This window comes from Leucopleurus acutus (assembly GCF_964270905.1).
Source record: "Leucopleurus acutus genome assembly, chromosome: 15".
Classification (NCBI taxonomy): Eukaryota; Metazoa; Chordata; class Mammalia; order Artiodactyla; family Delphinidae; genus Leucopleurus; species Leucopleurus acutus.
The window spans coordinates 56,251,011-56,266,894 of record NC_139157.1 but is presented as its reverse complement, the minus strand read 5'-3'; the positions used below and the strand labels follow the sequence as shown (position 1 = coordinate 56,266,894).

The 15,884-nt window shown below is 33.7% G+C and overlaps 1 protein-coding gene across 3 annotated transcripts in view; it reads left to right on the top strand.

Moving 5' to 3' along the window:
- GRIK2 (glutamate ionotropic receptor kainate type subunit 2) overlaps positions 1-15,884 on the top strand; it is a gene marked incomplete at both ends in the record, with an annotated part of 633,053 nt that overhangs the window by 289,576 nt on the left and 327,593 nt on the right. For all 3 annotated transcript variants that reach the window (XM_082855302.1, XM_082855303.1, XM_082855304.1), the window contains 3 exons: positions 1,154-1,335; positions 8,294-8,347; positions 11,207-11,380. In XM_082855302.1, coding sequence (XP_082711428.1) covers positions 1,154-1,335; positions 8,294-8,347; positions 11,207-11,380 — 410 coding nt within the window. The remainder of the gene's footprint in view (positions 1-1,153; positions 1,336-8,293; positions 8,348-11,206; positions 11,381-15,884) is intronic.

Genomic DNA, 15,884 nt, shown 5'->3' with positions numbered 1-15,884 from the left:
AGTGAGTTCCAGATAGTTATTTACAAATATTTTCCTTTATTATTGTTTGTCATAGTAATATTTATGAAGGTAGTTTTTCAGGAAAGATAGAAGTAGAGTTTTAGAAATATAAAGATGAGATGGAAAAAGGGGTAAATAAGAAGGAAGAGGGGAGAAGGGGAAAGGAAATTGCTTAATTTTGTCCAAGCTAATAGAATTGTATGATCCTTCTTTTCTTATCATACTCTTATATATTGGATCTTTTATATCAGTTTTTAAGGGGTTTCATTAATTAGAAAGTTTCTATAAAGGAATAAATTCATTGATTTGTCTCTGTTATTTAAAAATGCATAACAGTTTAATGACCTATTGAAAATGGACCTATTAATTTGATATATTTTTGAAACATATAATCAGGAGCTACTTTTCTAGGAAAATGTTTGCTTTATTAGTAATTTCTGTGGTTATATTTATTTCTGAAGAAATACAGAATGATACAAATAAAAACAATAAAAGGAAAGTTTTATTTATTAAAGTAATTTAATTACACTTCTGGCTATTTAGTCTTTTTATTAAGAAAAGTATATCACTCTTACATATACACCAAATTACTATACCATTACTTGTGAACAAAAACAAGAAACAATGACCAAAGTTTGTAATAATAGAGAATAATTACATAAATTATGTCCACTAAAACTTAATTGGACAAACTAGAACAGTAATCACTAACTTACAATGACCTATAAGACATTGTCACAAAACAATTATTGATGTAAAATACAAAAAAAAACCCTCTATGTATATATGTGCAAATACATAGGAAGTATATGGAGGATAATATTTCAAGCCATCAACAGTGACAACCCATTGGGAGTAGAATTAGGATAGAGAGGGAAACTTTTATTTTAAATTCTTTTATCTATTTAAATTTTTTACATTAACTTACAGTCATGTATGTCTTTCATACTTTGAGAAATACCCTAAGAATTTGAGAAGTGATTTTAACAAAAATAATTGGGGATTGGGAGTTCTGAAGGAGGAATTTCAATGGTCACGTCATGACGTACACATGTACATGGTCAAGGAAATCAGACACTGTGGTATGTTTTGTGATTCTATGAACTGCTCTGTTTTTTCTGTAACATTCTATTTTTTTTCTTTTCCATTAAAGGTCTCATTCGCTTGCAGGAGCTCATCAAAGCTCCATCAAGATACAATCTTCGACTTAAGATCCGTCAACTACCTGCTGATACAAAGGATGCAAAACCCTTACTGAAAGAAATGAAAAGAGGCAAGGAGTTCCATGTCATCTTTGACTGTAGCCATGAAATGGCAGCAGGCATTTTGAAACAGGTAATCTTTAAATTATTTAAGTTCTTAATTCCTTTATTAAATTTGAGTTTGAAATTTTTTTTTACATCTTTATTGGAGTATAAGTGCTTTACAATGGTGTGTTAGTTTCTGCTGTATAACAAAGTGAATCAGCTATACATATACATAGATCCCCATATCTCCTCCCTCTTGCGTCTCCCTCCGACCCTCCCTATCCCACCCCTCTAGGTGGTCACAAAGCACTGAGCTGATCTCTCTGTGCTATGCAGCTGCTTCCCACTAGCTATCTATTTTACATTTGGTAGTGTGTACATGTCATTGCTACTCTCTCACTTGGTCCCAACTTCCCCTTCCCAGTCCCCCTCAAGCCGTGTCTTCAAGTCCATTCTCTACGTCTGCGTCTTTATTTCTGTCTTGCCCCTAGGTTCTTCAGAACCTTTTTCTTTTTTTAGATTCCATATATATGTGTTAGCATAGGTATTTGTTTTTCTCTTTCTGACTTACTTCACTCTTGTGATAGACTCTAGGTTCATCCACCTCACTATAAATAACTCAATTTTGTTTCTTTTTATGGCTGAGTAATATTCCATTATATATATGTGCCACATCTTCTTTATCCATTCACCTGTTGATGGACTGTTAGGTTACTTCCATGTCCTGGCTATTGTAAATGGTGCTGCAGTGAACACTGTGGTGCATGTATCTTTTTGAATTATGGTTTTCTCAGGGTATATGCCCCGTAGTGGGATTGCTGGGTCATATGGTAATTCTATTTTTAGTTTTTTTAAGGAACCTCCATACTGTTCTCCATAGTGGCTGTATCAGTTTACATTCCCGCAACAGTGCAAGAGGGTTCCCTTTTATCCACCCTCTCCAGCATTTATTGTTTGTAGATCTTTTATGATGGCTATTCTGACCAGTGTGAGGTGATACCACATCGTGGTTCTGATTTGCATTTCTCTGATGATTAGTGATGTTGAGCATCCTTTCATGTGTTTGTTGGCAATCTGTATATCTTCTTTGGCGAAATGTCTATTTAGGTCTTCTTGGATTGGGTTGTTTGTTTTTTTGATATTAAGCTGCATGAGCTGCTTGTATATTTTGGAGATTAATCCTTTGTCAGTTGCTTCATTTGCAAATATTTTCTCCCATTCTGAGGGTTGTCTTTTTGTCTTGTTTATTTATTTATTTATTTTTTGGCTACACTGTGTGGCATGTGGGAATCTTAGTTCCCCACCAACCAGGGATCAAACCCATGCCCCCTGCAGTGGAACCGTGGAGTATTAACCACTGGACCGCCAGAGAAGTCCCCTGTTTTTTTGTTTTTTAAATCAAAGTGTTATTGTTACACAGTCGGTTTAAAAAAAAAAAGCCAGAGAAGTCACCTTGATGTGATTTTCTGATAAAAAGTCTAAGTACTTTAATTAATTGTCTTAAAAGAAAAGTAATATAAATATTGATGATCCTTAAAGCACATTGAAGTTCCGAGGTTCCTTTCAAATGGCTAAAATGCCATTTGTTAATGTGAATATTGATCAATGAAGTAGATTTCTGTTTTGTGCTGAAATGAGGGAATAAACTTCAAATCAACAATTAAGCAGCTCAACCATTAAAATCAACTAGTAAGAAAAAGAGAAAAAAAAATTGTTCTTTACCTGTCATGTATGCTGAGATGCCTTACACATTTGATCTTATTTAATTATCACCATAACCAAATGAAGTAGGGACTAGCTCCACTTTACAGACAAAGAAACTGAGTCTCAGAAAGATTAAGTAGCTTGATCAATGTCCATCATTGATCAAGGAAGTAGCAGAGGGATTTATATTTCTCTTAGTGATGTTAGGAAGTATTCATTTCAGAATAAGCATTGCCTACTAAAAAGATAATTCTAAATCAATCAAATGAAACAATTCATAGCAGTAAAACCTCTTACTATTACTTCAGCACTATTCAGGCCTAACAGCACACTGGAAAACAATTATTATTAGCTCATATCTTATATATGAGGGGATTGATGTAAGGGGTTAAATAGCTAGTACCAGGCTGTACTATGTAGTAGAGCCTGAATTTGAACACAAGTCTTTGGACTTTGTTTTTTAAGCTCTTCTATACACACTGCCTGACTGGAGATTAGCCACCTGTCTTGAAACCTCTCAAATGTAGGATAAAATATCTCTACTAGAGAGTTATGCAGATTCAGATGTCAAATTATATCTCATAAAATATAACTACCAACAGTAAATGTCTGTTATAACATGGTTAGTTTATTAAGCAGATGTTTATCCAATCTTCCAATATGGATGTTGGTTTCACTACAGTAAAATATTTAATTGGATTTGGAAAATTGCTCTAGTGTTATATTTGAGTAATAAAGAATATAAGGGTGGTTGTTGTTGTTTGGTTGGGTTTTTTTGGGAACAAAATGATGCGATAAAGTAAACACTGGAATCTAGAATAGGGATTTGTTTTTCATTTAATACCAAACAATTCTTGGTCACATTTAGAATACACAGACTTGGAAAGGATACCTTTCCTTTATGCCTGAGTGAGTATCGCTGTACTATTTGTCAGTGACAAATAATAGGCTTTTGGTAGGCTTTCTCTAGGCCTCCAACAAGTATATAGGTGATCAGTTGTCTTGTCTCTAGAGTAACTAACTCTGACTTACTTTGCTGTTTGAAAGGTGAGAGTATCCATCACCTTTAATAATAGAATTTCCATTCTGGCTTCTAGTTGATATATCCCTTATTTCATACTTGTTTTCTGATGTGTAACCTGCTATTTGCAAAACGAAAACAGAATTAAAGTAGTATCTAAAATATATACAACAGTAAAATTATATAATTTTAACAAGATTAATAGGTGAAAAATCAGAACGGAGGGGAAATGAGAATATGAAAGTTAAGTTGAAGTCAGAGTAACACTATTGCACAGAATGCATGCTTTTTGATCCTGTAACACTGGCAGACCACATATGGTGGGATTTTTTAAAAACTTACCTTGTCCCAGAGAGCATTTATCTCATATTTGGATCTTAGCTACTCTAGAAACCAATTCAAAAAGAAAGTAAACAGCTTCTTTTTTGTAACTGCAGCAGTACATTTAATAGGACTCCATTTTATGATTTGTGAATTTTTTCTGAGATTCCTCAATTTTGGCTAATGATGACACTCCAAAGAAATGGTACAAGATTTGAAGATAAGACACAAATGGGCTTTCAGCTTGTCTGGCTTAATCCAAGAATAAATATTAGGAGTATCAAGAAAAAGAGATGTTTGTTTGTTTTATTTAAACTGACTGAGCTCTTACTAAATAGCGAGCAACCATGAATCTGAAGTTTTCCTGCCTGAGAGCTTTAAAAGTGAGTGAAGCCTGGGCTTGGCGAGATTTCCTCTGAGGCAAATCAAGGGCACTCATTGGCATACATGTCTTAATAGCAAAAGATTCCACCTCTACCCAGATTTGTCAGAGAGAATCCTCCATGGCAGGGCCAGGATGCTGTGGAGTAAAGTCTCACAAAGACATTCTATCACAGAAAAAAATAGCAACCAAGAACTTTAAAGTCCATATCAGAGAGTGTGAGATCAAATTTTTAGCCTGGAAAAATGTAAAAGCAGATACAAAGAAACTGCTACAGCAGCAAGAAGTAAAATATAATAAAATTTTAAGAAATACGTATAAAGTCTAACCCCTCCAATTGTTAACCTTAAGCAATGTAACGTCCAGATATAACCTGAAGGATAAACTGGTTGCAAATTATATGCCTGGATAACTGCATGTGTTAATTTGTCATATGGCATTGTTAACACTACATCAGTTAAATGTTGGGAAATTCTAACAATATTTTGATTTTGGAAAAAATTATTCTGTGGTATTTCTTTCCAGGAGGGGTGACGTGGCACAAGCAATTTTCTTTCGTGGCCACTCTTATTTATACACAAGAAGATAATAATTCAGAAGCACTAGTAGCAAGACATAAATGCTATAATTAAAAGAAGGTCCAGAACAAGTTCTTTTTTAATTCCCATTGGAAATTATTAACTCACCTTTCAAGAGAGTATCCCTGTTGTTCACTTTTGTTCATGTTAGAGTATAGGTACTCCATCAAAAATAACTAAACTTTTCTACTTAGATCTAAGTTCGTAGTCCATACTGACTCTTGTTTTCAGAATCAAAGACTGAAGGAAGGTGAGTGAAATGCTCACACAGTCCTCAGTTATCCCTTAAAGGTTTCTTTTCAACGTAATGAAGAAGAAACCTGGGGCTGGTGCAGAACACCATTTTCTTAACCACCTCCCACCCTCACCTCCAAAACACAATTTCCAGGATTGGGCTGAGATTCCCAGGTTTTCGAATTATCAAGGAGGAAACAGCCAAAATTTTAGAATGTATAGATCCTAAATGGATCTATATCTTTGGGAATATAAAATATGCCACTTTATAAAAGGCATAGATTATGCTCTATATCCAAGCTCCAAGAGTTAGAGACCTGGAGCTTATTTTCACTCACTGTCTCAATTTGTTGACTAATTTATTCATTCTTATTATGTCTTAGTTTCTTCACCTGTAAAATAAGTATAATAACAGGACCTACGTCATAGGATTTTTAATGAGGCCTAAATTGATTAAGATGTGCAGTGTGCTTAGAATAGTACCCAGCACTTTTTAGGCATTATGTAAGCGTTATTTATAGTTATACATCTGAATCGCTGTTTCTTTCATTCATCCCAATCGATATTTCTATGCCTATTGAGTTGGTAAAGTAACAAATATCGACAAGGGGAATGCTGAGCTCTCACTGAGTAGTTCTGAAGTTGCGAGACCTTTAACACATATCCATCAGGAACAATGAATACCTTCTACAAAGATAATCTTGTAAATTTTTATTTAATAAGAAAAATTTTCTCTTATTTTGCTTAAATGTAAATTTATCAGAGAGTTATTGGCTCATGTAATTTTTATCCATTCGGGAAATATTATTTGTTTCCTGAAAGTTGTACATCCAATTCAGTTGTGTGTGTGTGGGGGTGTTCCCCATACCACAAGCAGTGCTCTGATGCCAGCACATTGTCCTACAACCCAGTTCAGTTCTCACAGCATCTATCCAGAGGTAGCATCCGATTCTGCAGGTTAAGGGCTTAGTCCTACAAGACTGTTTCCCCACCTCCCCCACTTCGGGCATGAACCACAAGTCCAGGTAATCACTTGTGCTTCTGACCCACCGGCTATAGATTGGAGGTTCCTACAACCCCCTCCTTAGGTTCGATTAATTTGCTAGAGCAACTCACAGAACTCAGAGAAACATTTTACGTACTAGATTCCCGGTTTATTATGAAAGGATGTAACTCAGTAACAAACAGATTGGAAGAGATGCATAGGGCAAGAGACAGGGAAAGGGCAAGGAGCTTCCTCGACCCTTCTGAGTATGCCACTCTCCTCGCGCCTCCACATGTTCACCAACCTGGAAGCTCTCCAGATCCTCTCCTTTTGGGTTTTTCTGGTGGCTTCAGTTCATAGGCATGATTGATTAAATCATTGGCCATGGCGATTGAACTCAGTCTCCAGCCCCTCTTCCTTCCCAGGAGGTCACCGGGGTAGAACTGAAAGTTTCAACCTTCCAATCATGAGATTGCTTTCCCCTGGCAACCAGCACCCACCCTCCCATCTTAGGGGATTTTCCAAAGTCACCTCATTTGACATAAACTCAGTTGTGGTTGAAAGGGGCTTGCTAAGAATAACAAGACACCCATTTCACCTTTATGGCTCTGAAGCAATTTCAGGCAGTGAAGAAAAGAAACCAAATATTATAACAAAGATGTTCCCATTGCTTTTATTGTTTGGGAAATTCTAAGAGTATCTGGAGTTTTGTGCCAGAAATGGGATGAAGACCAAATACATATTTCTTATTATAAATTACAATATCACAATTCCTAAGTTCCTTTCCTCTGCTCAATTCTTTGATGCTACCTATCATTAACAAATGTTTCTCCCTGTAAAAAAAATACATTTCATATATCCCCAAATTTTTCACAAACATCTATCTTTTCTTACTGAACATCTAATGCTGTGGAAATACAAATTTTATTGTAGCTAATTGGTTAATACCTACCTATGGGTATGGAATACAAAGGATATAGCTGGGGCAGCTACTTAGTAAACCAATTTGAGTAGTTAGTAGTTTGTGGAAGAATATTAGATGCACCTGAGAATACTTGTTTCCTACTAAGAGCTCTTCATTCAGCTCAAAAATGCATCATTTTTCAATTATCATCACCAGCTACTGTTCACTGATAAATAGCTATTTCTAAAGGATTCTGCATTTTCAGAGAGGAAATTGACACTTCTTATGACTGGGAGTTCTAACCCAAAAGTCCTTGTTTTAAGACTGATAGTCTAAAATTGATGAGGACTTTAGAAGTGTGAAATAAAACATAGTAAATTTCAATTGTTCATTAATAAAAAATAAACTTGCCTTTATCTGTACAGTGGTGATTTACATTTGCTTCATTAATACTAAGAAAACATCTCTAAAATGCTAAAAAAAATTCCTGTTGGTATTGTACTTTGGAGCACTGTTTTCCTAATTGAGTAATACTTTTCAACAAAATAAAATGGTGTTCCTTATTATGGAATTTGTAGTGAAGATATTACAAATATAATGAACTAAGATTTGCTCATTTGAGGTTTTGTTTCAAATTTAATGCCTCTTTTAATATGTAAAACATAAGCTTTACAATTGCAAACATTCAATTAATAGCTTTTCTATCAAGAGAATTGGTTCAGAAATTCCTTTGTAACCACTAATCTTCTTTAACTATGGAAAAAAGATTTAGTTTGACCCAATTTTAATGTAACCTGAATACTATAGGCTGATTCTTCATTACATTCTGCTATTTTCATCTCACTTGCCTTATTGACATAATGTATTTCATCTAATGTGTACCTTCAATATTAATATTTTTATTTTTTACTTCTTAGGCATTAGCTATGGGAATGATGACAGAATATTATCATTACATCTTTACCACACTGGTAAGTAATTTATTAAAACATAAAGATAATGCTCTAAATTTTCTTATAATGAATTTCAGGATGAAAAATGGGTTTTTGAGTGGGAAGAAGTAATATAATACTGGCACTTTTAAAGTTATGATTTATTTTATTTTGATAAAACCCAAGAGGAATTATCATCATAGAGAACTAATGATTCTTAGTGGGAAGCTGATGATTTTGAAATAATATCGTTTCAGATATTAATTCAAAATAATGTCTTATTTTTATATTGCTTAGAGGACTTTCAGAACATAATGGATTTTAAAATTAGTTTGCTGAGAAATCAATGTTTTAGAAAAGCACAAATTCTTATGTTGTTAGCTCTATTGACTTAACCGAAATCAGGTTTATTGAAGCTGCTCCTTTAGTAGATTAAATTTCCTATTCTGTTTTTGCATATGTTAAGTTGGATTTTTTAAGGAAATATGATTTAATTTGCAGTTAGCAAATTGAATGTTACCCTTATCTTTTGTCTTTACGTAACCACTACAGTTTTTTCTCAATATGCATGAAAATCTGACATTCTTTTTTTTTATCAAACCTACTTACCCTTAGCTCTATTTCTTTACCAATATATTATCCTAGTTTTCCTTCCACTGTGAAACAGCTATCTGTCTCTGTCACTATTTCCTGCCCATCCCCCCAATATGAGAGTATCTCCAAGTTTGGGCATGTATCTTATTTTCTTTTTTCCTCTTCAATTATTTTCTTCAGAACTGGTATGTACTTAGAGCTTCAATTATGACCTTTGTTCAAATGAGATCTAAATGTCTATCTGTAATATTCCTGAATTGTTGTATATCGCTGCATTGCAGAACGTTTTCTAATCGTTGTGGCGTTAAGATAATTTCAAGTTATTTAAACCTTAATGTATTGTCCTCTGAAGTGACTCATCTTCTGACTCTTCCTTCAAAACTTCCACTGTCTCTAACTCCTGTATCCCCAACAAAATGCCACTGATTTTTTTTCTCCATAGTGTCTGTAGTATGCATCTTCTCCTTTCCCACAATGACCAGTCTAACCAATGCTCTCTCTTTGTTAACTCAAAAGTTTTCCAATTGATCTCTTTGCTTTTAGGAGTCTTGAAGTTACCAGATTAAATAACTAAAATTTAGTAATTGGTCTAAATTACTAAATTTTAAATCTAAATTGATCACAATAGCTTCTTGTAAAAACAACTCTTCTTCAGTGAAGATGCTTCACACAGTAGGTTGTATTTTACTGGTAAATACTAAGGCTAACTCTGCTGTATATCTGTATCACTTCCCACCAGGCAACTTTTTTGCAGTCTGTGAGAAACTTAGTGATGGGCTGGTGGAGAGTGAGTGGAAGCCTTCACTCGTCAGCAAATTATATTTCAATGCTGTTGAAACTCAGTTCTACCATAATCATAAGATTTTTAGGGAAATCGAAAGCATCTCTTAATAAGGAAAAAAATGGAAAAAAAAACTAGTTTAGTATATGTAGGACTCATCTAGCCTATAATTGAAGGTCCTTTTCAGTTTGATTCTAACCTAACTTCCCTATTTTCTTTTGCCGCTGTTCTCCCTCATGAATTCTCTTATAGCCAAACTGATTTAGGTCAGTCTCCTGAGTAGACTTTATATTTTCTAATTTTTGTATCTCTACTGACATTTTGGTTTCCTTTTGTCTTTTGACTATCAAGAGCATGGCCATTCTTTAATGGCAGCTCAGATCCCATCTGCTCTGTGAAGTTGTTCTTTACCATAAAAATTGAAAATCATTTGTCTTGCTTCTGACTCTTTGCACTTATCACTTGTACTCTTTTGCCCCTTAGCATATATTGCACTACATTATATATATATATATATATATATATATATATATACACACATATATATAGCCAGAGAGAGAGAGAGAGAATCTCCTTGGCTAGATTGCAAATGTTGAAAACTAAAAACCTAAAAGTTCCTTATATTTTTCACAGCACAGAATAGAGCTCAGGCCAACGTCAGTTTCTCTTCACTGAATTTTGCTTCTATAATCTAGTCAGTACAGCTGTATGAGCAAGCTGTGCCCAGGACCAATGGCATTGATCTTGCCCTGGCTCTCAGTAGTTCTCAATGTTGTCTGTAAGATCTAAGGAATAGCTAATGCCAACTCAATGGGGGCAAAAGTCCCACATGCTGCATGTTCTCATAGTGACATCCGACTGCCCTGACAGCTTTGGCCTCCTATCTCCTGGGCAAATCCAGAGCACTCACTATATATAGAGTAGAAGGGGCAACCAAAATCTGAAGTGTTCCTTATGGGGGAGTTGCTAGATAGGGTATAAGACAAAAGAACTACAAGAGTTCTTGTAACCAATAAGGCCAGTTTTGTTAACTTTTTTCCTCAGCTTTGATATAATTTTCATTAGTTAGAAGCTATATTTCATGATCTGTTTCTTAAAAAAAAAAGACAAAGCAAAATAACACAAAAATGGCAATAACCAGTCAAGGAAGCAAGACATGGGAAAACACCTATAATCAGTTAAATATAAAAGAGTAACGCATAAAATTTAAGGGCAAGCTATCCCTAACATAGAGAAGAAAGCTTATGCAAACCTTAAAGGTAGGTTGTAGAAAAGCCTGTTGTTCCACTGGTGGAGCTGGAATAATATATATATGTACTTGTTTATGTAGAGTGTATATATATTTGCATTGGCAAAACATGAGGATAGTGTATTTGGATCTTGGTGATTTGTGATGTTTGAACATCACTTGAGACACAGTGGTGTTAAGTAACCTAAAGCAAGCAGGAATACATGATTATTTCAATTATACTTGCCTATGAATATTCTCTCTTGATACTAACACAAAGAAATTTGTCTTTTAGGACCTCTTTGCTCTTGACGTAGAGCCCTACCGATACAGTGGCGTTAACATGACAGGGTTCAGAATATTAAATACAGAAAATACACAAGTCTCCTCCATCATTGAAAAGTGGTCTATGGAACGGTTGCAGGCACCTCCGAAACCCGACTCAGGTTTGCTGGATGGATTTATGACGGTATGAATACCCACTTAAAGATCAGTTTGTGTGTTTCTAAGTAATATTGCATAAATTATTGAGTCCTCTGGATCCAAACTTCGGTTTAGTTATTAACGTTAAAGGCATGATATCAGAAGTACTATTGCCAAAAAAAAAAAAGTACTATTGCCAATAATTCGATTAACAATTTTCTAAATCAATTTTATGTGGCAAATTTAACTTTTATCCAAGTATCTCAAAAAGCATTACAACTATTGTCAGAAAACTACAATGTAGGGGATTTCTCTAAAATTAATTACTGCTATATGTAGGATAAATTAAAGACTGAAAAGAAGACATTAACCTGAAAGTTATCCTTCTTAACTACCAGTATATGATTACTCTTCATCATGTTGGTTTCTGATATCTGATGTCATATAAATGATTTACATTCCACTAAAATTTCCCTTGAGTTTACTCTTTAAGGTTCAGAATTCACCAATAATCACGCTTGTTATTTTCAAGTCTTGGTTTTGAACCTAGAAACTAGACTAATGTTTAAACTGTAAAAGAAGGGTACATTTTATGTAACTTTAGTTGTTTATACCAGTTCTGCCAATGAAAATCTAATGCAATGTACATACATAATTTAAAATTTTCTAATAGTTATGTTAAAAAACATACACCAAAAGGTAAATTTCAATATTATTAATTTATTTTATTTAACCCATTGTATCAAAAATGCCAGTGTTTAAACAATCACTATAAAAATTATGACTGAAATATATTACATTCTTTTTTTCTGTTAAGTCTTTGAAAGTTGGTGTGCATTTGACACTTCACTTATTAGTTCAGATTAGTCACATTTCAAGTTCTCAGTAGCCAAATGTAGCTACTGGCCACCTTATAGGACCAGGTAAGTTTATACTGTACTATTTAACAAATTATAAATGTCTGATATATTCTCATCAATCTATTTTCTATAGACAAAGTTACTGCTACAATTTAGTAAATAGCCCAGCACTTTGGCAATATTTACATTTCCTAGGTCATTAAAAAGTGTCATTCTAAGGCTTCCCTGGTGGCGCAGTGGTTGAGAGTCTGCCTGCCGATGCAGGGGACACAGGTTCGTGCCCCGGTCCGGGGGGATCCTACATGCCGCGGAGCGGCTGGGCCCATGAGCCATGGCCGCTGAGCCTGTGCGTCCGGAGCCTGTGCGTCCGGAGCCTGTGCTCCGCGATGGGAGAGGCCGCAGCGGTGAGAGGCCCGCAGGGCAAAAAAAAGAAAAAAAAAAAAAAAGTCATTCTAAATGGAAATTTTATAAGCAGAAACATCCTCTATCCTGATGTGTGGAAAAGTTTTTTCTATTATAATTGTAATGTTTCCATTAATTGCTTCAATGGGGCTTCAAAGTATGTTTTTAATGTTGTAGCAAAATAAAGGAAATTTTTGTGTTTTTCTTCCCTTAAAAGATTTAGTAATACAAATTGAGTGTCTTCATAGAGACTGTGAAGAAATCATAGTTACCCTCTAGGCACCAACCTTCTAATGGAAAGGAAAAAAAAAAAAGACATTTATTTTCTTTTAGTGAGAAAAATAACCTACTAGAATTTGAAAATATCTTATATCCACATTATTGTTTTAAGGAAATAGTATGAGGGGAATTTTACTCCTGTGCATAGAAAGAGATGGTTGACTAGTTCTAGTATTTCAGTTTTACCTTAAGATATATTTGAGAAACTTTATTGGGAGGAAAATACATAAGTAACTTAAAAATGAAGATTTTTTTTTCTGAAGTACATCCAGATTAAAAATAAAATACAACCAAGAATAAATTACAAATATTATATTTCATTCCCAGTTTGAAGATGGTGAATCAAACTTTTGGAACCTAATAGACAATGTTATTTTTAAAAATTAAAACATATACTTCCTTTTAAATTGTTATTTTAATCATGTATATATTTCTTCCATATATGCTTTCTAACTCTCTTTACCCTTCCTTAATTTCAAGATGGATATTATTATTTGTTATTCAGAACCATTACTGAATGGTTTTAGGAAAAGTAAATCAATAGGTATCATGGCAATCTTAATATTTTCATACTCTAAGTCTTCCACTGATACGTCCAAGGATTAGTGTGCCCTTTTATATATCAGAATCACAAAAATTATCCAGCCTTACTTGGGTACTGTGTGTATTTCAGTATGATTCCTATGTGACTCTACATGTCATCCCTTGAAACTTCTAGTAAGTTAAGTAGACTATTGAAAGAGATAAATACGAAGGAAGATATATTAATTTCATATCTAGGAAGGTAGGGGCTCTTGGAAAGAATTAACCTTCATAAAATGGATCAAAAAAGACAAAAATCAGTTATATTTCTGTATACTAGGAAAGAATAATCTGTAATTTATTAAAATTTATAATTTTTATAAATAAATAAAATTCATTTTCTAAAATAACAACAACAAAAAACCCAGCTATGTGTCTACACTAATGCTAAATGCTTTGCATGCATCATTCCATTTAATCCTCAGAACAACTCACTGAGTTGGTACTATTATTATTCCCATTTTACAGATAGAAATATAAGACCTCAAGTGGTTAACTAACATTCCAGTGTCACACAGTAAATGTCAGAATTTTAAATTGAACCTGAGTCTTTCTGTTATCCAAATTTGAACTCTTAGTCGTTATTTTTACCTTCCCCCATTAGCCACATAATTACTCCAAGTCCCAGTATTTACAATTACGGAGCACACAGGCCACTAGACAAGATGAGGACCTCAGAGTCAATCAAGTGTTTGGACTCTTTTCTTGGCTTTCCTAAACATATTCTGCTCAATAAAAGGTATATGCACACTAAAAAGAAAAAAAAAGACGGGGTGTTAGGATGAATGCAGGTTTAGGTTTTTTCTTTCTAGCCATGAGTCCAGTCCTCAATCCTGCCCTTATTCTGAACTGACAAGTGATTTAGTGGGAGTGGATAAGTGATAGAACAAAAATGCACTGATGAGAAAATGGTTAGCCTATTTATTGAAAATTCAGGGCATTGTGTATAGACCATAGATGTTGAAATCTTTAGAAGAATTTTTAATGCCAACACTCTTCTCTTTGTTATAGTCATGAAATACTTTTCAAATAGGTCTTAAATAAGAAAAAGAAAAGAGTATAAGGGATAATTACCTCTTTATTTATATATCTTTGAGTTACTGCAAAATATGAAAACCACCAGAAGACTTACATGAGAACATTTTTAAAATGAATGACTTCATTTTTAAAATGAAGATAAATTTCCTTGTATGAGCACTTTTTGAATAGTTCTTATCTAAAAATGTGTGCCAGCTATTTATTTTATTATATTTATAAATAGAGCATGGAATACAAAATATTTTAGAAGTAGACATAAAGTTTGCCATTCAAATAAAGATTTCTTTTAAAATGGATGCAGATTGATGACTTTTTTACAATTTTCCAAAAGGAAAACTGATAATATCTTTTAAAAATTTCATTAGATAACATTATATAATGATATAAATGATTATATATAAAATATTTTAGTATATAAATTAATTATTAATTATAAAATACTACATGATTATTATAAAATAAAACCAGTATGAGATCTGTTTAAAAATATTTGTATATTTATGCCTTGTATGAGTATTCCTTTTCTTTTCCACTTAAGATTAGATTGTAAGCATTTTCCCAGTTATTAAATGTTTAGGAAAAGAAATTAATTATTTAAAGAAATTTTAGAAAATTTAGAAAATATTAGAAAATTTAGAAAGTATATATTTCCACCATGAATGGAGTAAGGAAGTTAAGAGGATTCTAGTTAGAAAAGAAAATAATTATAGCCTGGCGTTGTAGAGTTGGCAACATTCCCTTTAGTCAATTCATGAGATCTCAGTGTTTATATATCCCTTGTTCTTTTTTCTCTCTATGGTCCCATTAAGAAATGGGATTATCAGCAAAGTCCCTAGTACTTGGAGCAAGACCTATTATCAGTATCATAGTCATTTGTCACTATGTAAGATCACAGTGCTTAGATTTTCACATTATTTCTTTATGTTTAAGCTATAAAAAGAAACAATGAATTGGATCCATAAAAATTTTCCTGGTTGAGTTAGCACCTAGGCTAAGTGTTTATCTGTTAAATGACTACTGAATGCAAGACCATTTCTGCCATAATTGTAGTTCCTTCTTCTATGGTCTGGGAACATCATATTAAAGATATTAATGCTAGTGGCTCAGTAAAATTCTTATCTTCATTTGGTATAAACCCAACCAGGGAACCAAGTCACACAATACATCCAAACCTGATCTCACTAAGAGGGAAGGAAGAAAGGAAGTCTGACCCTCTTCCTTCACACATAAGGGTTTTGTTTTGAACTCATATCACCTTTCTCGCTCTTTCCCCCATGCCCACACACTGCCATCCAGGTAGTACTCTAAATGCCTCCCTAGACATGAGCCCTTATTATAAAACCCTTTCCCTACTGTGCATTCTTTATTAATTATTCACATATTTCCATG